The 25774-nt window shown below is 52.3% G+C and overlaps 2 protein-coding genes across 2 annotated transcripts; one reads left to right on the forward strand and one right to left on the reverse strand.

Moving 5' to 3' along the window:
- The first annotated feature begins 71 nt into the window (after positions 1-71).
- Positions 72-655, forward strand: HSPB9 (heat shock protein family B (small) member 9). Its single transcript, XM_027567622.2, has one exon. The coding sequence runs from the start codon at positions 123-125 to the stop codon at positions 609-611; it is 489 nt and encodes a 162-aa protein (XP_027423423.2). The 5' UTR covers positions 72-122; the 3' UTR covers positions 612-655.
- A 797-nt stretch (positions 656-1452) lies between these two features.
- Positions 1453-25146, reverse strand: RAB5C (RAB5C, member RAS oncogene family). The gene is made up of 6 exons (XM_027568473.2): positions 25014-25146; positions 6346-6598; positions 4654-4805; positions 4326-4448; positions 3096-3189; positions 1453-2386 (listed from the first exon to the last, which is right to left on the reverse strand). The coding sequence occupies exons 2-6, from the start codon at positions 6509-6511 to the stop codon at positions 2271-2273; spliced, it is 651 nt and encodes a 216-aa protein (XP_027424274.1). The 5' UTR covers positions 6512-6598; positions 25014-25146; the 3' UTR covers positions 1453-2270.
- Between the last annotated feature and the right edge of the window lie 628 nt (positions 25147-25774).

A 25774-nucleotide genomic window follows, 5' to 3' on the forward strand; every position in this document is an offset into this window, starting at 1 on the left:
GCCGGCCCCAGGGGAGCCGAGCCGGGGTGCTCGGAGCGGGGCCGCGCGAGGGCCTCTGGGGTGTGCGCGCCGCAGTGCCACGCCCAGCGCCGCGCGCCCTTGGACGGCAGTTGCTCCTTCGGATGCAGCGGGTCGGTAGCGGTCTCCCCAGTGGGAGCCGGGTGGCGTCCCGCAGTCCCAGCGTCGCCCTCGCCGAACAGAACCAGGTGGCCACGCTGCCGGTACGGCTGCTCAGGGATGATGCGGCGGCTGTGCGGAACAACGTCCACGCAGAGGATGGCTTCCAGATGAAGGTGGATGCCTACGGCTTTACCCCCGAGGAGCTGGTGGTGCAAGTGGACGGCCAATGTCTGATGGTGACCGGCCAGCGGCAACTGGAGGGCTGCAGCCCGGATGGGGCCGGCTACCGCGTGGCGCAAAGGGTGCACCGGCAGATGCAACTACCGCCGGACCTGGATCCCGCCCCCATGACCTGCAGTATGACCCCCTCGGGCCAGCTGTGTGTCCGAGGCCCGTGTCGGGCGCTGCCTTCCCCTGAAGCCCAAAAAGGCCCATCCCCGAGAGTCCGGGGCCGTGACTCTAAGAAGTGCCAACCTAGCCTGACCCAGTAAACAACCACTGTAGTGTGCAGCAGCAGCCTTGGTGTTGTGGTCTTTTCTTGGGGCTGGGGTCAGAGGTTGAGGCATAACGAGATACAGAGAGGGCCAGTGGGGGGCCCTGGGAGGCAGGAAAGGCACTTTAAGGTGGTGGTCCACCAAGAATCAGGCCTCTGCAGCCCTGGGAGAACGGGGGGGGGGGGGCCCTCAGTGGACCAACAGCCCAGCCCCTGGCAACTGACAGCAAGAGCTCCAGCAGGGAGCAGCAGAGGGCCAAGGAGGCCTGCAGGGGCACCAGGCTCCACAAGCAGCAGAGGGCCCTGACAGACCAGGGACCAGACAGATGGCTTGGACCTGGTGTAGGGCGGTGCCTTGGCCTCATGACCAGCTCAAGGTTCCAGAGGTCACCTGGGAAAGGGTGAGAGGACCCAGCCCTTCACAAGGTACAGACTAACCAAAAAAAAGCCAAAGAGGTTGTTTCTGGTGTTTCAGAGACCAACTATTTTCAGTCTACAGCCATCCCACCCTGAACGCGCCCAACTATTTTCAAATACAAACTGCACATCCCCCCAATATAATCTGGAGGGGGGTGGGGAAAAGGCAAACGCAGGTCCCTCAACTTCAAACTTGGTGAGATTCAGCCCCAGGTCACTCTCACCCCACCCCCACCCCCTAAAGCTGGTACCAGTAAGGGCCTCTTTCTCTTGGTTACCATGACCACCAGCATCCTCTCACTTTTGGGGGGGGAAGCCTTTGTTCCATAAGATTCAGTGGTTCATTTTAAATTAACTTCAAGTAAGCTAGAGCGGATATGATCTGATAAAACTCTGCCAGAGAAAGACAAGGAAGACAAGCAGAAGGTCGATCGATCGGCTGACTATATTGACAAGATACTGATTGGTTACATGTTGAAGAAAACATACAATACAAAATACAGAAAAAGTTGGTTCCATCCCCTCCCAGTCCCCCCCCTTACCCACCCACCCCCAAATACTCATCATCGTGATTTGGTCAGAACAGGGCTCAGAGCCAGAGGTCAGGGTGACGGGGGGGGGGGGGGTGGGCAGGTTGTGGGCAAAGGGTTGGTGGCTGTCACAATAATGCTGTGGTAATGCTGTGGTTTCTCCCCCAGCTGTGAGTCAGGGGGTGAGTGGGGGCTGCAGCCTGATGACAGCCAGCTGAGGGAAGGGCTGTCTCTCCCTTCCCTCACCCCTAGGGCCTACCCCACCACCCAGAACCAAGCCCACTCCAAACATGGGTAAGGATATGGATGCTCTTGCTGAGTCTGCTACTCAGCAAGAGGGAAAGAAGGGTAACTGCTCCAACCCCCGCCTCCCCACATACAAGGGTAGGGGGGAACAGGGGCACGTGGCTACTACCAGCAAAGGAAGAGTGGGAGAGCAGTAGAAAGGGCTGGAAGTGGGAAGAGCAGATCATATATATTAAAAAAGTGACTTAAGACTTAAAATTGAATTAGTATTTGTACAGAAAGGTGCAGGTGGAATAACTCACTCCGGCCTATGATCAAAATTCTATGGAGAAATCATGGCGGACCCCTCCCCCTGCCCCCCCAACCCAGTGGTAGCCCGAGTCGTTAAGTGCGATTGGTTAGAGTGGATTCCAGTCGGGTCGGTCAGGCGGAGGAGGTGGGGGCAGTGGGCAGGCAAGGGGGGCTCAGTTGCTGCAGCACTGGCTCCGGCTGGCTGGGTTGTTCTCCTGGAGGTCCACGCCTCGGTTCCGGCTCGGAGCACCAGCTGCATTCTGGGGCTCATTCTTGGGAAGCTTCTTAGCTGTTTGGAAGAGGAGGGGAAAAATGCATTTGTGGGGGTACCCCAATGCTCTTCCAAGTCCATTTGAGTGGAAGCTGGCCTTTTTACCACCCAATGTGGGATAACCCATTGAGGGCTCTGCTTCTATGTGCCACGTGCATTCTGAGTGATTCAGGAAACTGAGGCAAAGAGAGGTTAAATAACCTGCCCAGGGGGCGCCTGGGTGGCTCAGTCGGTTAAGCGACTGCCTTCGGCTCAGGTCATGATCCTGGAGTCCCGGGATCGAGTCCCGCATCGGGCTCCCTGCTCAGCGGGGAGTCTGCTTCTCCCTCTGACCCTCTTCCCTCTCGTGCTCTCTATCTCTCATTCTCTCTCTCTCTCAAATAAATAAAATCTTTAAAAAAAATAAAATAAAATAACCTGCCCAGGACCACAAAGTTAAGTAATAAAACAAGGATTGAATCTGGGCAGGATGACTCACTACAGAGCCAGATGGGCCTAAAAATCCTAAGTATTAGGTTAGGGGGAGGGTCACGTAGGGTTTTAGGTGGGTGATAAGCTGAAGGGTCAGAAAGTAAAATGTAGAGACTTTGGCCCCAGGCTTTAGAAACTTCTGGGGTGAACTATCTACATCTGGGAATCAGATAAAGGGATCCAACAGACCTACTACATACTAGACAGCAGGCAAGTGACAGGACCCAGGTCAGGGGAGAGGAGGCGAGCAACTCACCTATTGCCATGAAAATTTCATTCACGTTCATTGCAGTCTTTGCTGATGTCTCCATGAACAGCAAACTGTTGTCGTCTGCATAGGCTTGTGCTTCCTGATTTGGATGGAGGTGAGAAAGTGAGTAGGAGGGAAATGATGACAGTTGGCAGGGGCCAGGGCCCAGGATAAAAATCTCCTCTTATACACAACAGAGACAATGCAAGGGTTTTCAGGCTGAGGGCTCTCCTGCCCTGGGTGCCCCCTACCGCAGACACCTGCACCATAACCTCAAGGCCCCCACTTCATGTACAGCACCTTTCAGCTCACAAACATTGGCAGATGTTTCACTCAGGTTTCCCTAGGTCCATTCTGCCTTCTTGCTCTTCAAAATCACTAAGCTAGGAAATACTTCTAGAAAGTTATCCTACAAATGCACTCGCACATATAGAAAAAACACAAAAGTATGTGGATGTTGACTGTAGTGCTGTTTCTAGTCTTTTGATGTTACAAACAACCTAGAAGTCCATCAGTTAGGGCCTGGTAAAAAAAAAAAAAAAAAAAAAAACGCACAATATATAGAGCACACTCCGATCTATGTAAAGAAAGGGATTCAGGGGCAGCTGCGTGGCTCAGTCAGTTAAGCGTCTGCCTTGGCTCAGGTCATGATTCCAGGGTCCTAGGATCGAGCCCAGCATTGGGATCCCTGCTCAGTGGGCAGTGTACTCATCCCTCTGCTCCTCCCCAACCCAGCTCTCTCCCCCCCCCTTCCCTCTCTCTCCCAATCTCAGATAAATAAATAAAATCTTAAAAAAAAAAAAAGGGGACTCATACACATGTGCACATTTCTAGAAAAATAAACTGATGAATTTGGGGGAAGAGAGATTGAGTTTCTGGGTCAGGGATTTACATTTCGTTCTATATACCTTCTTGTACTGTGTAAATTTTATTTGTGCATGTATTATGTGGAAAAAAGTAATTCTTTTTCAGTATGTTTCATTAAAAAGTGAGTTTACACAAAAAATAAGCAGCAGCTTCAGCGATCCTTACGCATACACACGTTACCAACTGACAAGAGCAAGGAGAGGCAGACAATTGCTTTAGGCCCTCGCTCAAGTTAGGAGGGGACAGCAGATCAAAGCTCCCAGGCCACCTCCCAGCCTGGCCCATCACAAAGCCCCCAGAGCAGGCGAGGCTGAACTGCGAGTGGAGCTGGCTTACTCCGCCCTGCCAAGTCCCGTCCATCCCCTTAACCTGGAATTCCACAGCTCTCTTGCTGGCCAGGTCCGCCTTGTTCCCCGCGAGCGCGATGACGATGTTGGGGCTGGCCTGCCTCTGTAGCTCCTTCACCCAGTTCTTGGCCCGTGCAAATGTATCCTGGGGAGATGAGGCCAGAAGGTCAAAAAGACAGAGGAGGCATTCTGCCCAGGGCCACTCACTAGAGAAGCTCGAACTGGCAGAGCCAAGGTGTCTAAGAGGTCACGGCCCTGAAGACTCTGGTAAGAAACCCCCAAATGACATTGGAAATCTGCCCACACCCCACCCAGGAATAAAGTGTCGAGAAGTAAGGGGAAATCTTTACTGTGTTGGTGATGTCATAGACCACGATGGCAGCCTGGGCCCCCCGATAGTACATGGGGGCCAGGCTGTGATACCGCTCCTGTCCAGCTGTGTCCCAGATCTCAAATTTGACTGTTGTGTCGTCCAAACAGACCGTCTGCGTGAGGAAGGCCGCTGGAAGAGGGAAGGCAGGGTTACAGGCAGGAAGGAGCTCCAGAAGCCACCCCACATGCCTCTAGAACTCTGTCTGGGCTCTGGCGATTAGAGGCCCTCTACGGAGATGGGCCCACAGAAGCCCCCAGCCCAGCAGCCAAACCAGGCCCGAGCAGGGCAGGCGGAGCTTGTTTGTTTCTGTCATGGGTGGAGGGGGCAGGGGGCCACACAGGCTTTACAGACCCACACCAGGCAAAGGCGGCGGGAAGTCAGCCTGCCCGTGAGCCATTTAGGCAGCAGCCTCTGAGGAGGCATGTGGCAAGGGGCAGGAGTGGCAAAACCCAGGGGAAAGCTGACTCCAAACACAGAAGGGTGGGCCCACCCACCCACTCTTCCTCCTCCCTCCCCTCACAGAGAACAGTCCAGCTGGAAACCTCTACAGTCCCTCAGTTTGCTCCAGCCCAGGGGTGTTACTGGCCTTCGGTTTCCTGAGGACACTGTCACACACTTAGCTACACTGGAGATGCCTGAAAGTACATGCTGTTCTACTGCCAGGCGGAGGCTGAGTGGCTGGCTTCCCAGCTGCCCCTGCCACCTCCAGGCATGCTGGCTAGCTACCAACCCGAGTTTTGACCTTGACCCATTCCTGATTGGCCACCCTGTGGTTCGACCTTCAGGGAACACAATGACCTTATCTTTGGCCTGAGGAGACAAGGGGCCCTGTGGCGCTTGTGCATATGCTCAGAGGAGGAGTCCCAGAGCTGGGAGAGGCAGGTGGGAGCCCCCTTTGTCCCAGGACCCAAGAGAGGATCCCACAGAGCCCTGTGTGGAAGCCTGCTCTCCTTATCTGCCCTCCCCCCACCTCCATGAGGGGCCTGGGGACTGCCTCACTTCCCTCTCTCCGGCTCCTGACTTGAGTGCTGAGGAGGCAGCAGAAGACTGCTGACACGGCCCATTTAGCTTCCAGCTGCCTGGAAACCTCCTACCAAGAGGGTAGAGAAAGGATGACTCAAGCCCAAGGTCGGCCCTGGCCCCTCAAGGTTTGTCCTGGCCACTGAGACAGGGGACTGAGTCCAGACCATTTCGTGCTAAATGCTGACTACTGGGAAATCAACGACAGGCTCTGACCTCAAGGGTAAAGGTCAACTTCAGAAACGCTGGCCCACTCACCAGGCCATTTCCCCATTCTGGAAAGTAGGAGAGGCCAGGACAGATGCACTGCCTGGCACAGTAAGAAGGACCCTCAGAGATCCAGACCCAGCCTCTCCCCTCCCAGAGGCCAGGTCAGTGGAGAAGTCTTAGCCAAGGCCACACAATGATCCAGTGGCATAATTAGGAGAAGCAGACAGTTTTTGACCACGAGCTAACTTTTTAATGGCTGATTGCTGGGACTGTGGCAGGGAGACCAGCTGCTGGATTCGGTTCCAGGGCCCAGGTGAGGAAGAGGTGCTGGTGCCCCCGGCTTGTTTATTCTCTCTGGGCAGGCGGCTCCCTTCTCCTCAAGGCCAAGGCATTTCTTTGGCATTCCTGAGGCTGCCCCCACTCCCCTGTGCCCACTCACCTCCAATTGTGCTCTCCTGGTACTCATGGAACTGTCCCTTGACGAAGCGGAGGACGAGGCTAGATTTGCCCACCGCAGACTCCCCCAGCAAGACCAGCTTAAACTGACAGATCTTGTTCCCAGCAGCTGGTCCGTTGGGTCGTGCTGCACCTCCCCGACCCGCCATGGCCCGTCCTGCTGTAGTGGTACCAGTGAGCGTGGGGTGGGGGCCGGCGCTGTGTGAAGAGGCGCTGAGTGAGGAGGGGACCTCCAACTGCAAGAGAAATTAGCAGTACTGCTCAGGCCAGAGACGGTCGCACAGTGAGGCCTTCTTCCATCACAGGTCTCTCCCTCTGCGCTCCCCGACGGAGCTGACTACCTCCCCTCCGGCCAACTCCCAGCCCCCCGGGGCCCCAGAAGTTAGCAGAAGAGCCCTAGCTAGGATGTACTACATATGTATTTGCTCTACAATCATCTGAGCAATGAAAGTGGTCTCCCAACTTTAGGCTCATGGTTCTGAGCAAACATACTGACTTCCCAATCCCAAATATGTACGTGTGCATACAAATCAAACACACACAGGGAGGACGAGCATATGGAAGCCTAGTGATAGTTAACAGCCTCCTTGGGGTACCAAAAAACCACCTGGAAAGACGCCAAGATCTAGGTGAACAAACAGTGAACTTGTGGTCCGGTAGCTAAGATCACAGCCCACCTCTGTGCAAAGCCAGAGCAGGTGGTGAGGCTGACCAGGGCACAGGGAGTCCCATTAGAAAGCTCATCCTCAGACAAGGTGCTTGGTCAACCTTGTGGGCACTCAGGGACCAGGGCCTGGCCAGTGCAAGTTGCTATCAAGATAGGCATTTTGTCCTGCCAACTCTAGAAGGACCGACCAACTTTCTCAGTCTGAGGCTGGACTGTGCACCGGGATCAGAGCCTCATTTCGCTCCTCCATCCTGAACCTCTTCCCTCAGTTCTCTCATTTGTGATGGGCCAGGAGTCTCATACACATTAAAACACAAAACACACACAAAACCAAACACACACCAAAGCCAAAGAGCTCCGCCGGCAGTCAGAACGGCTGCCAAATTTCCCTTATGAACAGAGACCTCAGTTCCATTCTCTACTGGCAGAGGCGGAGGGTGACGCAGGGAAAGAGCTGGGGAGGTACGGGAGGGCAGAGACAAAACAAGGGACACTGAGACCTGCACCCCCAGCAGCTGGTGACAGCTTAGTCACTGTTAGCGATAGTTTTGGAGGTGCAAAGAAGGATGAGGAGCCTATCTTCAGAAGCCTCTAGAAGACTTATACTAAAAAAATACTAGAACATATACACAATGTTTTACAGATGGGTGCTGAGAGGAGGTATTTGGTCCTGAGCATCTGTACAGTGTCTGAACCCAAGCTGGAAAGAAAGTTTTGATTCAACTGCCCTTGGCATAATGGAATCAATGCAGGAGACATCTCTAGAACCAGATCCCAAGTCCAGCCCTGACCTGCCCCCTGAGCTAGGGGAGTACATTCCCCCGCAGTCAGAGGACGGGGGCGTGAATGCAGAGAAGGATAGATCTGTGGGAAGCCATGGGCTGTGCTCACGCAAGAAGCTGACAGCAAAGGGCTTGCTTTGTTCAATCTGAAATCCTTTTTCACATCTCTGTCCTCCTGGCAACTCATTTAATAAGTGAGCTTCAGGAAGAATGATTCACTAGCCAGGAACAAGTTTCCTTTCTGGACTGCGCCAAAGGAAAAGAAGTTTGAAATGGGAGCCACCTCTTCCCCAACAATACAGGAAGGCACTAATGGGGGAGGGATCTAGATGAGGGACAAGAAATGCTAGTTCTACCATATTTCACAGTTTACGGCATCTCTTTTCACCCCAGTCACTGATGTCTGCATGACTCTATAGCCCCTTGAGGCAGGGTCTGTGCTTTTGGCTTTCTGGCTTCTTCTTTTTTTTTAAGATTTATTTATTTGAGAGAGAGAGCGCGAGTGAACAAGCGTGTGCCCACACACATGGGGGAGGGGCAGAGGGAGAGAGAGAATCCTCAAGCAGACTCCCCGCTGAGCGCTGAGCACAGAGCACAAGGCCGGCTGGATCCCAGGACACGGAGATCATGACCTGAGCCAAAATCAAGATCTGGCCCCTTTAACCGACTGAGCCACCCAGGCGGCCTAAGGGCTTTCGGCTTGAGAGCCTTCCTCACAAGGCCTACTTACATACTGGGAATTCAGAGTGCTCACCAAGGAAATCATTTCCAGAGACAGCTCACATTTACTGAGTGATTGCACAACCGTTATCTCCCTTAAGCTTTAAAACAATATCTCCCAATTTTTTTTTTTTTTTTCAGATAAAGAGCCTGACGCTCAGGTGTTACATGCCTTGCTCAAGGCCATCCAACATATAGGTGACAGAGCTGGACGCAGCTGGCCTGCAAGCTCCTTTATCTCCCTGCCCATCTCCCTGCCATGGGAAGAATGCTGGAGACAACGCCCCCCGTCTTTGGTTTCTGGTTGCTGGCGAGTGAGACCCCCTTTTCGTGGCCCGCTTTGCTGGCCTGCAAGGTGGGGCTCCAGCTGACAGTCACAGGTATCTCGCAGGCCCTGAGCACTTCCAACAGTGGGAGGAGCCGCCCAGGGCCAGGCAGGGCAACAGCAGCAGAGGGAAACCACAATGGAATTACGAGTTGGTTATTACCACAAATCCACGTGACACATCATCGTGGCTGGGAGGCAGAGTGTGGCTGGGGCACTACAGAAGGAGATATATAGGAATGGGGAGAGAAGATGAAGTCCCCGATTCCAACAAAACCAAAGCGGCTGGGGCTGAGCGCTACCGGGGTGGGGAGTAACCAGCACCCACAAGTCAAGAAACACAGAGATAACATCAAAGTCTTGTCCCTATCCAATCAGTGGGTTTCCAAGCCTTCCCAGACAGAACCTGGTACTGTTAACAAGCCAGAAGGAGGGTCAAATAACTCTCACCCAGTGGTTCCTGAACTTGTCTGCTCATCAAAATCACCTGTGCAGCCAGCCCCGGGAGGTTCCGATGAAAGTTTGGAGGGCCTAGTCTCTGTATTTTTTTTTAATTTTTTTATCTTTTTAAAGATTTTTTTATTTATTTATTTTAGAGAGAAAGAACAAGCAGGGGGAGGGGCAGAGGGGGAGAAGCAGACTCCCCGCTGAGTGGGGAGCCCTGACACAGGGCTTGATCTCACGACCCTGAGATCATGACCTGGGGTGGAATCAAGAGTCAGATGCCTAACCGACTGAGCCACCTGGGCACCCCTGGATTTTTTTTTTTTTAAGCGCTGTAGGTGCTCTGCCTGGCACACACTGGCTGGTGACATGTTCTGCCTGGATGCTGGTCCTGACTTCCAGAGACACCTGGGCAGACACACATGGTACTTTTTACAGCCTGCGTTGCCTCGTGGTTTTCCTGGCCCCACGTGGTGGTCACATGAACAAAAGTATTGAACCCTCCCAGACAACAAAGCACAGAGGAAGCTGATTTTGCCCCAAAGGGCACACGAAGGGGGCATTTAAGACAGGCGAAGGCCACACCCAGAACCCCAGGAAGCTTTATGCCCTCCGCTCCCAAGACTGGGAAGCTGAGGATGCACCCCCGTAGGCAGCAAAGGTAAATTCATGCACTGAGCTGGCCTGCCAGCAGGGGGAGGGAGTCTCACTGTGGGGAATCTTCTGAACCAATGGCAAAAACTGTCCACGGGTAGTCAGGTGATGGCATTATAACCACAAATGCCATAATAAAAGTCTTCTTTCAGACAAAACCAGGCGCCTGGGTGGCTCAGTGGGTTAAGCGTCTGCCTTCGGCTCAGGTCATGATCCCAGGGTCCTGGGATGGAGTCCTGCATCGGGCTCCCTGCTCCGCGGGGAGCCTGCTTCTCCCTCTCCCTCTCCCTCTGCTGTTCCCCCTGCTCGTGCTCTCTCACTCTTTGGCATATAAATAAATAAAAATCTTTAAAAAAAAATAAAATGATTAAAAAAAAAGCCAAAGTTGTTGTCAGAGTTTCTTACAAGAGACAGAATGAGCCAAAGATTTTATTTTTTAAACCAGTTTCTCCAACACCAGGGAAAACACACAAGTAGGATGGATTTCCTCCTGGACATTTTCATGAAGCTGCTGAAATGGGCGGAGCTTCAGACCCATGACAAAAGACTCTCCTTGACATGACCTGCTCCCCTCACCCTCCAAATCTCAACCTTGGTTTGTTCAGAGGCCATGGAGGATAAGCACCATCCCCAACCTCATTAACTTCACAGGAAATGGGAGCGATTGCAAGGGCTGGGGGGTGCCCTACACTTTCCCCAACAATGCACATGCAAGGGCAGAAGGGACCTGAGCTCCTAAACATATACCAGCCAGCTCTGGGGCCGAGGGCGGCAGAGAGACAAAGAGCAAAATGCCGCTCCTTCCTTACTCTGGTTTTTCTCTACTCTGGACACTATGGGTAAGTGGGTACCAAACTTTAACAGAATCACCCAGAGCGTTTAGAAAAATAACCCCAGCCAGGGGCGCCTGGGTGGCTCAGATGGTTAAGCGTCTGCCTTTGGCTCAGGTCATGATCCCAGGGTCCTGGGATCGAGCCCCACATTGGGCTACTGGCTCAGCGGGGAGTCTGCTTCTCCCTCTGCCTCTCTCCCTGCTCATGCTCTCTCTCTCTCTCCCTCTGTATCTTGGTGTCTCAAATGAATAAATAAAATCTTAAAAATAAATAAATAAATAACCCCGGCCAACTGAATTAAAATCTCTAGAGGTGGAGTCCAGAAAATGTTTTTAAAATAAGTTCCCCCAGGTATTCTAAGCAGCCAATTCAAGCACACGAGCTACAGCTGATACAGGAAGGAGGCAGGAATGCAAGAGAAAGTAAGGCACCCCCAGATCAGCGCCATGAACAACAAAGGTGGCTCAGATTGGAGGTGGGGGCTGGTTCCTGGCCTCACTCAACTACTGAGGCCTTCAAGACACCAGCCGCTGCTGGACTGTTGCCCCTCGCCCAAGCCTCCACTAGAAATGTCTCTTCTCTAACCATGAAGTCACCCACTTCATACTTTTTGTCCTTCCTGGTAAAAGGGTGAGCAATTCCAGCTGATGGGTGTCTCTCGTGTTTCCTGTTTGCTTCAGAGACTTCCTCTAGCTGATAGTCCTGGCACAGCCTGGATAGTGAGCTGATTAGGGAAACCAATCAGACTCTGTTGACCAGAGGCTGAGAAGGGCTCACTCAAGGTTAGCCCTTGAAGGGGAGGGGGAAGGACTGGGAACCAAGTGACCCCACCCCGCCCAGAGCCCCCTAAAGGTAGTTCTGGCCAGTGACTCTTCAGCTCTACTTTACTCTAGATGAAAGCATTCCTGAATATTTACCACCACAAGAGCTGGGCAAGAAAAGATGAGAGCAGAAGCAATTTGTTAGCTTAAAGAGAACCAAACGTGGGGCACAGGAGCAGAGGTAATTAGGTTCAAAGGTAAAGGTGGAAGACCTTAAAAAGCTCAAATCAGCTGGGGAGGAGATGATTTACCTGTAAGCTCAAGAACACAGCTCTTCCCCGAGAGGGAAAATCACCTCTACCAGCACAGAGGACCAGAGGGCAGACTCACAGCAGGACTACCCGGGCCTCTGGCTGGTGGCAGAGCCAGAGGGAAGAAAAGTCTGAAGCAACACAAGCCATGAGCCCACATGAGATACCCACTCATCCTTCCCTAGCACAAGTGGCAGGTTAGGACTTGGGAGACGGAACTGAATTTAGTTAAAGCCTGGCTCCACTGTTTATTAGCCGAGTGACCTTGGCCAAGTCAGACAAGCGACTGCTGTCAGCTTCAGTCTCTTATCTATAAAATGCTATTGTTTAATACTGATCGCATGGGGTTGCTGTAAAGGTTAAATGAAACAATACATAGTGTGTACAACACAGTATGAGGCTGGAGGTGAGGCTCCGACAAATGACAGGTTTATTGTACTACTAAGTGCCTAACTAGTTTTGACTCACTGGTTGTCAAAGCACAAAGTCCTTGAAGACCTAATCCTCCTCTTTCCAATTACAGAGGAGATGAAGGTGAGGTGAGGTGGCCTGCCCAGGGCCATAGCCAGGTGGTGGCAGAGCCCAAGCCCAGGACTCATAATTCTAGCAGAGCTCCCCTGTCACTGATAGAAAACCCAAGAATATTAACAGCGTTATTAAAGCCACTACAAATAAGAGGGGCTGCCACCTTCTATGTAGGCTTTCATAGCATTATGGCTTTAACAATGGAAAACAGAGTTTGTATCAAACTGAGAAAAAATATTGCTAGATGGAAAAATTCTACTATCTTGATTTGGGAGGTAGACGCACATATATACACAAATGTAAAAATCCATCAAGCTATCCAACTGAGATGTGTAAATCTTGTAACATGTAGGTTACAGGTCAATAAAAAGGTAAGGAATGTTTCTGGTATAGAATTTTGCATACAACGGTGAGAAATTAAAGCTTACAAATGACATGAAACCAATCTAGCTCTCCTGTAAGATACCTTCTGCCTCCTCTATCGTATAACAAAATTCAGAATAATAAAGATGATAAAAAAGATGATGCCTGAATTTGAAGAGGGCCAAGAGAGAGCACCCGGCTGGCTCAGTCAGAGGAGCACGCGACTCTTGATCTCAGGGTCATGAGGTCGAGCCTCACGTTGGGTGTGGAGATTACTTAAATAAATAAAAAACATTAAAAAAAAAAAAAAAAGACCGAGACAGAACAAAGGTACCCACCTAACAAGGCGCAAGCAAAAAGGATTCAATACAAATAGGACTGCTACACACATACTAAGAATGTATTTGTATTTAACTGTGGGCTGAAGAATTTTAAAGTTGTTTCAAGGTTCACGACAAAAAGAGAAGGCGACGTTTATGTCTTTTCAGTGAGAAGAAAGGTTACAACAGTGGCGCTCTGCACTCTCCAACTGGTCCACAGAGTGTGCCGAGGACAAAGGGGTTTAGGGATGCAGGTCGGGGGGATGGAATCAAAGAGAGGAGCATTTTCCTGTGTGACCAGGACTATGGGATTGCAACACAGAGGACCTGTGTCCCAACCTGGAATGTAACAGAGGAATCTTGGCCCTGGAAGCCAGAAGCTTAAAAGCCCAGGTTGAGATCTGGGGAGAACGGTGATGGGGTGTGTCGGGCCAGGGCCGGGGCTCCTCATCCCACCGATAAGTAGGGGCTTCAGGATTAGGAGCGCTGGCAGCAGGAGGGGAAGGGGTGCTGCGTTTCCATGGTCACAGTAAGAGGACTCCCTTTCCGGGAGGGAGGTAGGTAAAACAGCCCAGAGAGGGTCTCTGAGTGAGCTGGCTCCCCTCTCACTGCAACAGGCCCTTGAATCTGCCCCAGCCCGCCCAACTCCCTTAACCTGATCAGTTTCATCTTACTCCCCTTTCAATGAGAACACCCCTCTGGGGCTGGCTGCCGGGACTCCCCCACCACAGCGGGGCCCTGGCGGAGTCCACAGGAGTTCCAGCTGAGGCCACTAACTGCTCTAATACCTGCAGAAGGGGCCGGGTGTGGGGGCTCCAGGACGCTTAAGCCCTAGATGCACATGAACAAGTGGTCCTCCCCACCATCCAGGCAGAACCTGGGGCTCTAGAGCCCTTTCCCCCGGGGCAGAAAGATGCCAAGCTGAGTTAGGCAGAAGCCACCCTTGAGGGACAGACTCCCAGCTTCCCGGAGCTCTGGCCCAGCAAGAAAGCCTTCCCTGAGCTTTGCGCTGCTTTCTCAGCTCTCCACAATACAGGGTCCCCAGAGGCTGACAGAAGCCGACTCAGCAAGCACTAACTTTCAGGCGGAGGATGGAAACCTCCAGTCCCTGCTCCCTCTCTTCCTGCGCCCACAGGGAGGAAGGCTGCTGGTGGGAAGGGGGGGGGGGGACGGCGGTTTACAACACGCATCTGCTGACACAGCTTGGTCAGTGTGGGCTGCCTGTACTGTCCGCAGAAGGGCCCCAGGAGTCACTGGGCAGCTCTGAGATCCTCATTCCCGGGTCCTGCTGGCCAACAGAGGAGCCAAGCTTTTGGGTGGCAGATTAGTGAGGCAGGCCAGACACACAGGGGACTGCCTGCGGCTGCAACCACACAAGGCTCAGTCCTGCCTCCTGATTCTAAGAGGCACCAGGGGCCCCAGGCACTCACAATGACATTCCTAAGAGACTCTTCTCCCTAAGAGGGCCCAGTCTCCGACTCAGCACACCCCAGTCAGCAAGGCTGTGGCAGCTCTATAAGAAGCCTCAAGCAAGAGCTCGGTGTGAAGTCTGGCACCTTCTGCAGCACAAATCCACACCTAGCTACAAGGCAAGGTGGGGACATGACTGAGGCTGAGGGGCAGCTCACACCCCACCACCCAGCTCTTCACCTGCCAGTGCCAGGTGAGATGATGAGAAGAGAGCCGGCCAAGGCACAGGGGCTTTCCCAGAGCCACCCACAACCTGCCGTGGCCCCAGGATGGAGCACGGGTAATGTGAAAGCCAGTGAGGACAGGCAAGGGGTCTCTGCTGACCCACAAGTCTCACAACTACCCTGTGTTGGTTGGTTCTGCTCCTGCAGTTACTATACTATTTGCTTAGGATGGTTCTAACTGGAATCTCAGCAATGCAGGGCCCATCTTCCCCTCTGGCTCGGGAGGGTCTCTGCAGGGGCCAGGAGCACCAGCCGGGACAGCTGTTACTTCGGCTGCTGCCCAGGCCCAGAAAGACACCAAGAACCTCTGGTGAATGTCAGGGTCATCAGCAACACCTGTTCATCCGGCTACTCGTACCAACAAGTGCAACTGACACCCCTCACAAACCCTTCCTGTCTTTACAAAAAAACCGAAAACAAAAGAAAGCCAATTTAATTCACTGCCCTCAGCTCCTAAATAGAGAGCAGAGGGCAGAGATTGTGTTTGAGAGGTGAATGGGGAAAAGAGAATCAAGTGTCAGACACCAGCAAACCCAATTCCTCTTGCTTAAGACATCACATACACTGTGATCAGAGGCTGCTCAAAGAACAAGAAACAAGGTCAAAGTTCCCACTGTCAGATCTGAGGGCCCAGGGCTGCTCTCAGGAGCCCGGAGACCAAAGCACAATGTTTTAGACTGACTTTTTCTTTCCTAATCTTTGCTGAACAAAATGCAGAAATAGTGCCAGGTGAAGAAACTAGGCAATGAATGGGTCTAAACGAGTTTCAGTGAGTGAATCACGCTAATACGTCCACGGCCCCAAATTATCATAAGGCTGTTATGGGTGGCACGAGGTTGGAGAACTTGGGGGCTTAAGGATTGGGAGTGAAAAGGTAGAGAAATTAAGGGCACTGTTGCAGAAGAGAAGGATCTCACAACAAAATTCCCAAAGGCTGCACTAAGGGTTTCCTTTGTTTTTTTGTGTTTAAGATTTTATTTATTTGTCAGAGAGAGCGAGCACGAGCACAAGCAGGGAGAGTGGCAGGCAGAGGGAGAAGCAGGCTCCCCACTAAGCAAGAAGCCTGATGTGGGGCTCGATCCCAGGACCCCAGGATCATAACCTGAGCCGAAGGGAGACGCTTAACCGACTGAGCCACCCGGGCGTCCCTGGGTTTCCTTTGTTTTAACAGCACTTAACATCGTGCCTGGCACACAGTAGGTGCTCATAAATGTGGTGAATGGAGCCTGCAACACAGGCCTGGTTGGGTCTGGCAAGGGATGGGGCAGCTGAAGGCTTAAATCCACAACCACCTGCCAAATTGCTCACCCCCACTCATAGAGCCACAGCCCAGCCGAGGAGCCTCCTCACTACCCCCGACAGGACCGACTAGGTTCCTTTTGCACAGGGGCTAAGAGCACAAGTGCCAGAGTCAGAGCAACTCCAGTTCCACTCCCACGGCCACCATGTACTAGGGTGACCTGGTGCCGTGTCACGGCCCCCACTTCCTTACATGTGAAATGGAGAGACTAGTGCGCCCATCTCCCAGGGCTGCTGGGAAGGGGCTACGTGAAAGACTCTCAGCGGAGGGCCTCGCTCCAAGCAAGCACTCAGTAAAGTTGCTGGGGCAGAGAAGCCCCTGGCCCTGGAAGTCCCTACGAAGGAAGTGGATCCTCAAACAGTATGTTCATCCACTAGTCACACATTCCTCTACTTGTAGTCTCCCTGGACCCCACTCTTCAATGCCCCTCATTTGGAGAGAATGCTAAACAGGACAACTGCTAGGGTCTGAATGTTTGTGTCGTCCCCCCCCCACCTCAAATTCTTATGTTGAAATCCTAATCCCAATGTGATATTATCTGGAGGTGGGGCCTTTGGGAGGTGATTAGGCTTCGAGGGCAGCACACTCATGATTGGGATTAGTGCCCTTTTAAACGAGGCTCCAGAGAGCTCCCTCACCCCTCCCACCATGTGAGGACACAGTGACAAGTTAGCCTGGAAGGCAGCCTTCACCAGAACTTGACCATGCTGGCTGCCACCCTGATCTTGGACTCCCTGCCTCCAAAACTGTGAGAGAGAAATTTCCTTGCTTATAAACCATCCAGTCTGTGGCATTTTGGTATGGCAGCCAGAACAGACTAAGACAACGACTTTCAACAGTGTCCTAGAAAAAGGACCACGCTTACCCTTGATGTCCCGAGTCCTATCAATAACCATAACCTTGTATTATCTGGAGACTGGCTTCCAAAGCCACAAGAATGGAGGGGGGACCACCACGATCCAGAAAAATCAGCAGAGTTGAGCCCTCAACCAGGTAAACCATAACCCCTTAAAAAAAAAAAAAAAAAAAAGGAAGAAAGAAAGAAAAAGCCCCACAAGAGAGAGCATCTTAAAACCCAAATACCCTTCCTTCCATTTCAAAGCCTCTTTCAGGAAAGGGAAGAAGGGGTTCAGTTGTGGAGAGGGGGTGGGGACAGGACCAGGACAGCTGACAAAGAAACCAGAGTTCCTTTTAAAGAACCAGGCTGGAAATGCTAGAGGTTTGGAAACTGGCGTCATTAATCACCACAGCCTCTGAGCAGCTCAGAGAGCAATGATGCCTAGGAGAGCAGCCAGGGTGAGGAAGGCCACCCACGGCCTCCCCCACGCCCAGGATGCTCTGACAGAGCCACCTGAAGGGGACACACATGCAGCTATGAATAGAACAACTAGGGGCTTGTAAACCAACTCCTGTTAAGATCCCAAGTTAGTGTTTCCAGAAGGGCTCAAGTTACACGTCTTCAGAGGGCTGACAGTACAACAGAAGGATTTAAGCTATTCAGTGATTCAGGATCACAGCTCAAAGTGACAGCCTGCCCTGGGCCTGCCTAGAGCCACAAACCCTCCTGAAGGGGAGGTCTGTTTTTGAACGGCAGCAAAAGAACGCTGGCCCAGACCACATGGACTCTTACAAGACCCAGAGCCCTGGAAAGTTGGGCTGGAGAACGTAGCACCTGAAATACGGGATGATGATGTATCTCATCTTCCCAACTGGATAGTAAACTCCAGAGTAAACATCTAACCATTTTTGGATCAGTCCAATTGCTGGGTCAGTCAAAGCATCAGGCAGGGTTACAAGAAGTATGAATGGGTGAGTCGAGAAGCAATGGCCCTGCTACCGGGGTCAACTACCAGGATTCTCACACACCCACATCTCCCGGGGGGGGTGGGGGCATCTCCACTTTGTCTAACTCTGGTGTCATCGGTGACTAGCCACCAAGAGGAGACACAGCTTGAACCCATGCACACAGCTCCGTATCAACATACTTAGTGGAACTCGTTACTAAAAAGACAGTATGGTCTTCGAAAGACAGCCGATTCTAGGACTGGGACAGGAGATAGGCAAAGTAAGCCTGGAGCTTCTTGCAGTGCCGAGAAGTGGAGAAGTGCTCACAAAATGAAATGGGGGTGGACCCAAGAGTGCTGACAGCGCTCCCCGTGAGCAGGCCTGGAACAATCTGAGTAATACAACAAAGTAGTATTGGATTATAAACTGAAGGTGAAAATAAATATCCACGAGCCCACACCATTGCAAATAAATGAAGAAAGAAAGAAATGAGGGATGACAGATCTCCCCTGTACAAGAATTGCAAATATAAGTAATTCATGCAGATACACTGCCCTCAGGGAGAGGGGCGCCATTCCACACTCAAGTGTGCGCTACACAGAATGACTGCCTTCCCAAGAGGTCAGTACGGAAAGGGGAGGGGAGACAGTGACTTCATGGCGGGGAAACCTGACCCACATCATTTCAGCCAGGTGACCGAGGCTGACAACAGTGATAAGTCATGTTAATTTTATGTGCCCTCGATACGTGATGACAGCGGTGCATCACCTGTGTCGTCTGCCTCCCCAAAACTCTTAACCCCAGTGTCATCGTGAGAAAAACATTTGACAAATCCCAACTGAAAAACACACTAAAAAATACCTGAACAGTATTCCTCAAAACGGCCAAGCTCATTAAAAACAAGCAAAGTCTGGGCGCCTTTGTGGCTCAGATAGTTAAGCGTCTGCCTTCGGCTCAGGTCATGATCCCAGGGTCCTGGGACCGAGTCCCGCATCGGGCTCCCTGCTCCTTGGGAGCCTGCTTCTCCCTCTGCCTCTCTCTCTCTGTCTCTCATGAATGAATAAATAAAATCTTTAAAAAAAAAACAAGGAAAGTCTAAGAAACTGTCTCAGCTGAGAGGAGCCTTAAGGACGCACAACTAAATGCAGTGCGGCATCTGGATGGGATCTTAGAACAGAAAAAGGTAAGGAAATCTGAATGAGGTATAGACCTTTCATTAATGATTATGTATCCAAACTGATTCATCCATTGTGACCAATGTACAGTGTTAACGTAGGATGTTAATAATGGTGGACAGTGGGCAGGTGAGGAAACTGTACTACGGGGTGCACTTGTTCTAAAACTACCCTGAAATAAAGTTTATCTAAAAAAAAAAAAGAGGGGCGTCCAGGTGGCTCAGTCGTTAAGCGTCTGCCTTCAGCTCAGGTCATGATCCCAGGGTGCTGGGATGGAGCCCCATGTCGGGCTCCTTGCTCGGCGGGAAGCCTGCTTCTCCCTCTCCCTCTCCCACTCCCCCTGCTTGTGCTCTCTCTCTTGCTCTCAAATAAATAAAATCTTTAAAAAAAAGAAAAAAAAAAAGGCAGTGGCTCGTCTTGTGACAAAATGAGATTCAAGGACTCCAGTGACCATGCACTCACGTTCCTAAGACAGGTTAACTCTACACGGAGCTGCCCTGGGGGCGTGCGGGAAGAGGGGCGAGCCTCACCAACAGTCCCCAGAACTGCATTCCCCAGGCCCGGGGCCTGGGAGTTCAAAGGCCATGCCAGTAGGTTCCACAAGCAAGGCTGCTCTCACTGCTGCCGGTGTATGCAGCTGCCACCCGCCACTGTCTCAAGAACGAGCCTATGCAGATATGCAAAGCAGCTCCCAGGGACCGGAGTTAAAAGTCACTCCCGGTGATCCTCGCTAAGTACTAGCCTGGCGTCAGTGCCGCCCTACCACAAGAAGCTGCAGAAGCCTAGCTACCAGATACACGTGCTGTAGAAGGTGGCCCACGGAACTGTGGATGCCCAAAGCCATGCCTCCCTTTCCCGACGAAACCCTTCACCGGAAAGACTGAGACTGGGAGATCGCTCCCCTCTGGAAATTCAGTTTGTGACCCATCCCCACCCCTGTGTCATCTGCACTGTAACATTCATCCCATTCATCTGTTTGGTCTGTGAGCAACTTGCTAGAGGACAGGCCAAAGATACAGCCCAGGCTTTGGGGTCAGATGGATGCGAGTGACTCGCGGGTTCACCAGGTCTACGCTGTGTGAGCTCAGAGAGTTCGCGTTCAAGGACGTGAACCAGCCATGTGCATCAAGGGCACCTAGGAATGTCTGCCCCTTCCTTTAACAGCCGCAGAAGGGGACGTCCATGCTGGAGACCATGCGAGGACTGGATGCACAGATAAAACAGGACATGATCCGCGCCCCTACAGGGCTCATGCACTAGACAAGGCGTGCTAAGAAGAAAGTGCAGAGGGGAGAGAAGCCCTCAGCCTCCTTGGGGGAAGGGAAGGCTTCACAGAGGAAGTGACTTTCCACCTGTGCTTGGAGAGCAAAGTCTGGAGATGCCGCTCCCGGGCAGGGGAGGGGAAGAAGAGCCCTTCAGGCAAAGGGAAGAGCACAGAGCCCAGAGATGGGGGAAGAGGGGCTGTGCTGCATGGGGATCGCAGCACAGACTGGATTCTGAGCCCTGACTGCCGAGTTCCCCACCTTAACAAGGGTATGAAACACAGTACTGCCCTCCTGGGGTTGTCCTGAGGATTAAGGAGTCAGTACAGGAAGCAAAGCTCAAAAAGGTGCACTTTTACTTGTTTACTGTTCCCATATACAGGAGATGTGGGTATATAATCTGAAATCTACTCTCCTAAAATACCAGGCTATTCATTCGGACAAGGCCTTAAGAAATATGCCAATTCTCCTTTGCCATGGCTCCTGAAAGCCCCCGACCTTGGTGCCATCCCAGTTTATAAATCCTACCTGAAGCAGTGCTTCTTAAATAGCCCCAACAAGGGGAGAGGAAATGCAAAACCCTAGGAATCTGGGAATTGAACGCAAAGCAGCCTGCCACAACCAAAATATTCTCTTTGAGTTTCTTGTTTTAGCTTAAGATTCAGGCAAACTTTGCATTCTGATCTGTAATAGATCCAGAACTCTTTTAATGCAAAAATGTTTAAGATGAAGACGGAAGGGCCTAGAAGACTCCACAGCACATGACCCCAGCAGGGACGGAGAAGCCCAGTGGGAGAAGCACAGCCAAGGCTTGAGCATTCTCTTCTGTGAAATGGGCAGACAACGCACAGCAATTTTAATCGGTATCTATGAGATGAGACAACATGTGAAACCATCAAGCAGAGCACAAGGCATCACAGCACCACCTGGTACAGACGCTGAATCAGAATCCTGGGGATGAACTGTAATAGGCCTTTAGAACCCCCCAATCCGCACAACTGCTACTTGTGTCCATCCATCCTGTGCCAGGGCCGGGACTAGCTCCTTCACCCTCTGTTTCTAATTCTGCAAAATACTTTGTATCCCCATTTTACTGGAAGAAAGAGAGGCTCAACAAGGTCATGGAACAAGTCCAAGGCCCTGTGACTGGTAAGTGGGGGAGTCCAGATGACAACTCAGCTCTGGCCGACTCTAAAGCTCTTGCGCTTTCCCCCCTACCATACCACCTGTTTACTGGGCAAGGGTCAGAGGAAGAAGGCTCTAAGAAGTACTTGCTTCATGGGGTTAAATTCATGATCTCGCTGTTTCCATGTAAATTCTAGTGAAAGGAGCTCCTTCTGGAGAGCCACGGTCTTCCCACCTGCAAGCAGCGGTAGCACCAAGGGGAATCGGGGGGAGAAGCAGAAGCCGCCTCTGCTGGCTCCCACTACCCATAACCCTGTCCAGAGAGACCCCTGAGCCCACTCACTTTTACTTTCATTTTCTAGCCATCAGGACTTTCAGGTTCTCAGAATTAATGGTACAGATGTCAGCAAACTGTCAGGCCCTGAAGAGTACTGAGACCTGGGACTCATAACTGCCATGGTCCCCAGAGGCAGAGGAGATGGGGATCCAGGACAGGAGGGTGGGGAAGAAAATGGAAGCAGAGGAGGGGGATCAATGACAGGGATGCTTAAGGGTCTGCCTGGGGCCTCGGCTTGCTCATCCTGCACGCTCATTCCTTAAAGAGACCCAAGGAGGGCTCACTCTTCGGGAAGATGAGGCACATCGAATCCCAAGTCCCAAGCCCCGGCTCTACGGCTTTCAAACTGGATGATCTAAAGCTAGCTACTTAAATTCCTTCAGCATCGTCTTTAAAACGGAGATACAAATCCCACTATCTTCCAGGACTCTGTGAGGAACAGGTGTGAACTTTGTTTCCTGTGAGAAACATGCATGAAAAAACTGCAACTTTATTTTTTTTAAAGCTTTTATTTATTTATTTGACAGAGAGAGAGAGCACAAGTAGGCACAGCGGCAGGCAGAGGGAGAGGGAGAAGCAGGCTCCCCACTGAGCAGGGAGCCCGATGTGGGACTTGATCCCAGGACCCTGGGATCATGACCTGAGCCGAAAGCAGATGCTTAACCGAATGAGCCATACAGATGCCCCCAAAACTGCAACTTTAAAATGATTTCTAAAAATCTGTTGTTGGGATGCCTGGGTGGCTCACTCAGATGAGCATCTGCCTTCAGCTCAGGTCATGATCCCTGGGTCCTGGGATCACCCCACATCAGGCTCCCCACTCAGCGGGGAGTCAGCTTCTCCCTCTGCCCCTCCTTGCCCCCTGCTCATGCTCTCTCACTTGCTCTCTCTCTCAAGTAAACAAAATTTTTAAAAATAATAATAAAATTGGGGCGCCTGGGTAGCTCAGCTGTTAACCGTCTGCCTTCAGCTCAGGTCATGATCCCAGAGTCCTGGGATCCGGCCCCGCATCGGGCTCCCTGCTGAGTGGGAAGCCTGCTTCTCCCTCCCCCACTCCCCCTGCTTGTGTTGCCTCTCTTGCTGTGTCTCTCTCTGTTAAATAAATAAAATCTTAAAATAATAATAATAATAATAAAAGGAAAATCAGTTGTTACCACCTGTCTATTGTATGAAGGCAGGAAAGGCCAGCTAGTTGGAAGAGGCAAGAGAGGAGAGGCTTCTGTGTCACACAGAGCCCTCCCTCTTTCTGCCAAGCAACATCAGATCACTGCTTGGAACTCTACAGTCCCTGGATGCCCGAAGTGGCTGCCTAACTACCCGGGGCACTGATGTCTTCCATGTCTCCCTGAAAGGGAGAGCTTCTCCTTCAAAAAAAAAAAAAAAACCTGTTTCAGAATCCTAGCTGGGAGAGCGTGTCCAGACAAAGAAGGTCCCCTCAGAAGGCTGGCAGCCTCATCCTGGGACTCCCAAAGAGTTCCAGAAACCACAGCTCACTACCAAGGATGTAAATTTGGTTAGAGACCAACAGCCAGTGAGCAGGCAGGCCTCTCTGGCCCTGCCCCTCAGAGGCACAGGCTGAGCAGATTAGAGAAACCTGGCGGGCCGAAGAAGTCTCCAATGACCCTCCAAAGAAGACCACACAGATAGAGAGCTTGTGATCCAACCACTGGCCCTAATTAAGGTAGGCTTTCCTGTTGTCCAATAAAAAATGAAATGAATGCATCCCAGGTCTAGCTCAAAAGTTTGTAGGTGTCAGACACTGGTGACTGTCCAGAAGAAGTTAAAAAGGTCCCAAGACAAAAAATGTTTAGCACCTGTAAGGGCTGTAAAGATGGCCCAGAACACTGAAGAGCTACAGAAATTCCCAAAGACTGCATGGTCTTTCCTCCCTCCCTCGGCTGTAGATAGCAAGGGTCAGCCATGGCCTCAAAGAGTCAGGGTACTCTCATTAAGGTACAGTCTCTGGCCTGTACTTTGGCCACATAACAAAACCTGCGAGGCTGGTCTGAGACAACAGCCATTTCACACACCTAAGTCCCAAGCAATAGACAAGGATCAGATGTCAGTACAGGCTGCCTCTTGGAAAGGCTTGGGGGGGAAGTGGGGGAATCAGTACTTTCTGGCATGCATGGGAATTCCTTGGGCTACAAAAATTAGCATATTAAGAACCCAGAGGTGCCACTGTGGTCTCAATTTACTCCTCTGTAATCTACAGTTTGTTCCAAGCCCAGAGGGACTGGAGAGGCCCTGAGACGAGGTAAAAGTGGCACAGACCTGTTGATCAAGGAGGGGTGTGTGTGTGTGTGTGTTTGAGAGTGGGAAAGAGATAGGCCAGGACCCTTCAATTCCACACTCCTCATTTTTGGTCTTTCCCCTACTCCCTAAAGACCAGCAGACAGCAGTCCCAGGAAGAGCAGTCCCTCTGAAGCAGCTTGAAAACCACTCACGTGCTCGGGGAGGACAGGGCTGAGCCTGGAGCCAGGGGGAGGGGGAGAGGAGGGGAGAGAGAAGATAATGAATGGGCAGATCCACCCTGATCTGTGATCTGTAGCTAGGATTAAGCAAACCTCAGCTAAATTTTTCAGAGGCAGGAAGAGAGACACACTCCAGAGAACACAACTAGAGAACAACATAACTAGAGGACAGGGTTGGGGGTGGAGGGGGCAAGACAAGGAGAAGACAGCTCATTCCTAAAAAGTGGCCCAGACTTTAAATTCTGCTGAGATCCTGGCTGGCTCCCTGGCTTGAGGAAAGAGAGGAAGTGAGGAGCTGTGGGAGCCTGTGCGTGTGGAAGGCTCTCACCCAGGACCCCTCCGCCCCCCCAGGAAATCGAGCTAAAATTTCTCTAGGGCTGGAGGGAACAATTGTTTTTGTGGGACGGGGGGGTGCGGGGGGGGGGCGGAAAACGGCGACAGACAGCACTCCTCGCCACCTCTATAGAGAAGGAAGACAAGCTCCTTCATACCTAGGAAAGATTCCTCCAGTTCTGGGAGCAGAGGGAGCAGAATTTGGGGTCTCTCCCTCCCACAACTGGACTGGACAGGCCAGAGGAGAGCCCTGGGGGTTTCCCAAGGCTCATAAGGGGCAGGTAAGGGAAGGAAAGAAGGGCCCCCACTTTGGCCCGACGCCTGGGGAGCCCCTTAAGAGGGGGCTACGGGTCGGGGGAGGGGTCAGTATCCCCCTAAGCCGGCGTTGGGCGGGAGGAAATGCTGCCCCGAAGAGGCTTCAACGCGAGCGAGACACTAGGTCCCAGGACAGGCACACTCACGGCGTCTCCTGGGCGGCGGCGTTACTTGGGGCCGGGGCTCGGACGGGCTCCGCTCCTCTCCCCCCCGGCGGTGTCCCAGGCTCCGGCCTCCACTTCCGCCTTTCAGCCGCTCCGGATCCGGATCTCCACCTCAGACCCGCCCCTCAATACTCCCAGGTGACTGACAGGGCGGAGAGACCAATGGGAGGCACTCTTGGCCGACTCACAGTCGACGCCTGTGGGGGACACGGGCGAGGCGGGAGAGCGCGCGCGAGGGACGGCGGGACTTGTAGTTCACAGAGCTGGGAGGAGCCGGTGGCCGCCTGGGATTTTAGACTTAGGGTGGAGCCGGCTGCCGGCGAGGCGGAGCCCGACCGGGAACTTTTTAAAGCCAGGCCTGCCAACCGCGTCACCTTGGGTTCCAGGAGCCCCGAGGGGAGGCAGGTGGCAGAGCGCTGGAAGAGGGCAGAAGGCTGTGTGTGCAGAATTGGAAAAGGAAAAACATGGTGTGAATGAATATGCACATGAGGCCGCAGTCCTGAGCACTGGCTAAACCGGAGAAGCCCCTGTCTGCACTTTTCTCGGGCCAAGTCAGCTTGGGGAGCCAGACTGGGGGGGACATTCTGTGACGGAGAAGGTGATGGAAGTGCCATAGGAAGGGTTCTCTGGAGGCTACTGGGTGAGATCAAAGGGAGAGCTCCTGCCACTTGTCAGCCCTAAGCCAGGACCCTCCTCCTTTGGCTGGACACCAAGACACACCAGGATCACCTCTACCTCTGCCA

Source organism: Zalophus californianus, chromosome 16 (assembly GCF_009762305.2).
Source record: "Zalophus californianus isolate mZalCal1 chromosome 16, mZalCal1.pri.v2, whole genome shotgun sequence".
Classification (NCBI taxonomy): Eukaryota; Metazoa; Chordata; class Mammalia; order Carnivora; family Otariidae; genus Zalophus; species Zalophus californianus.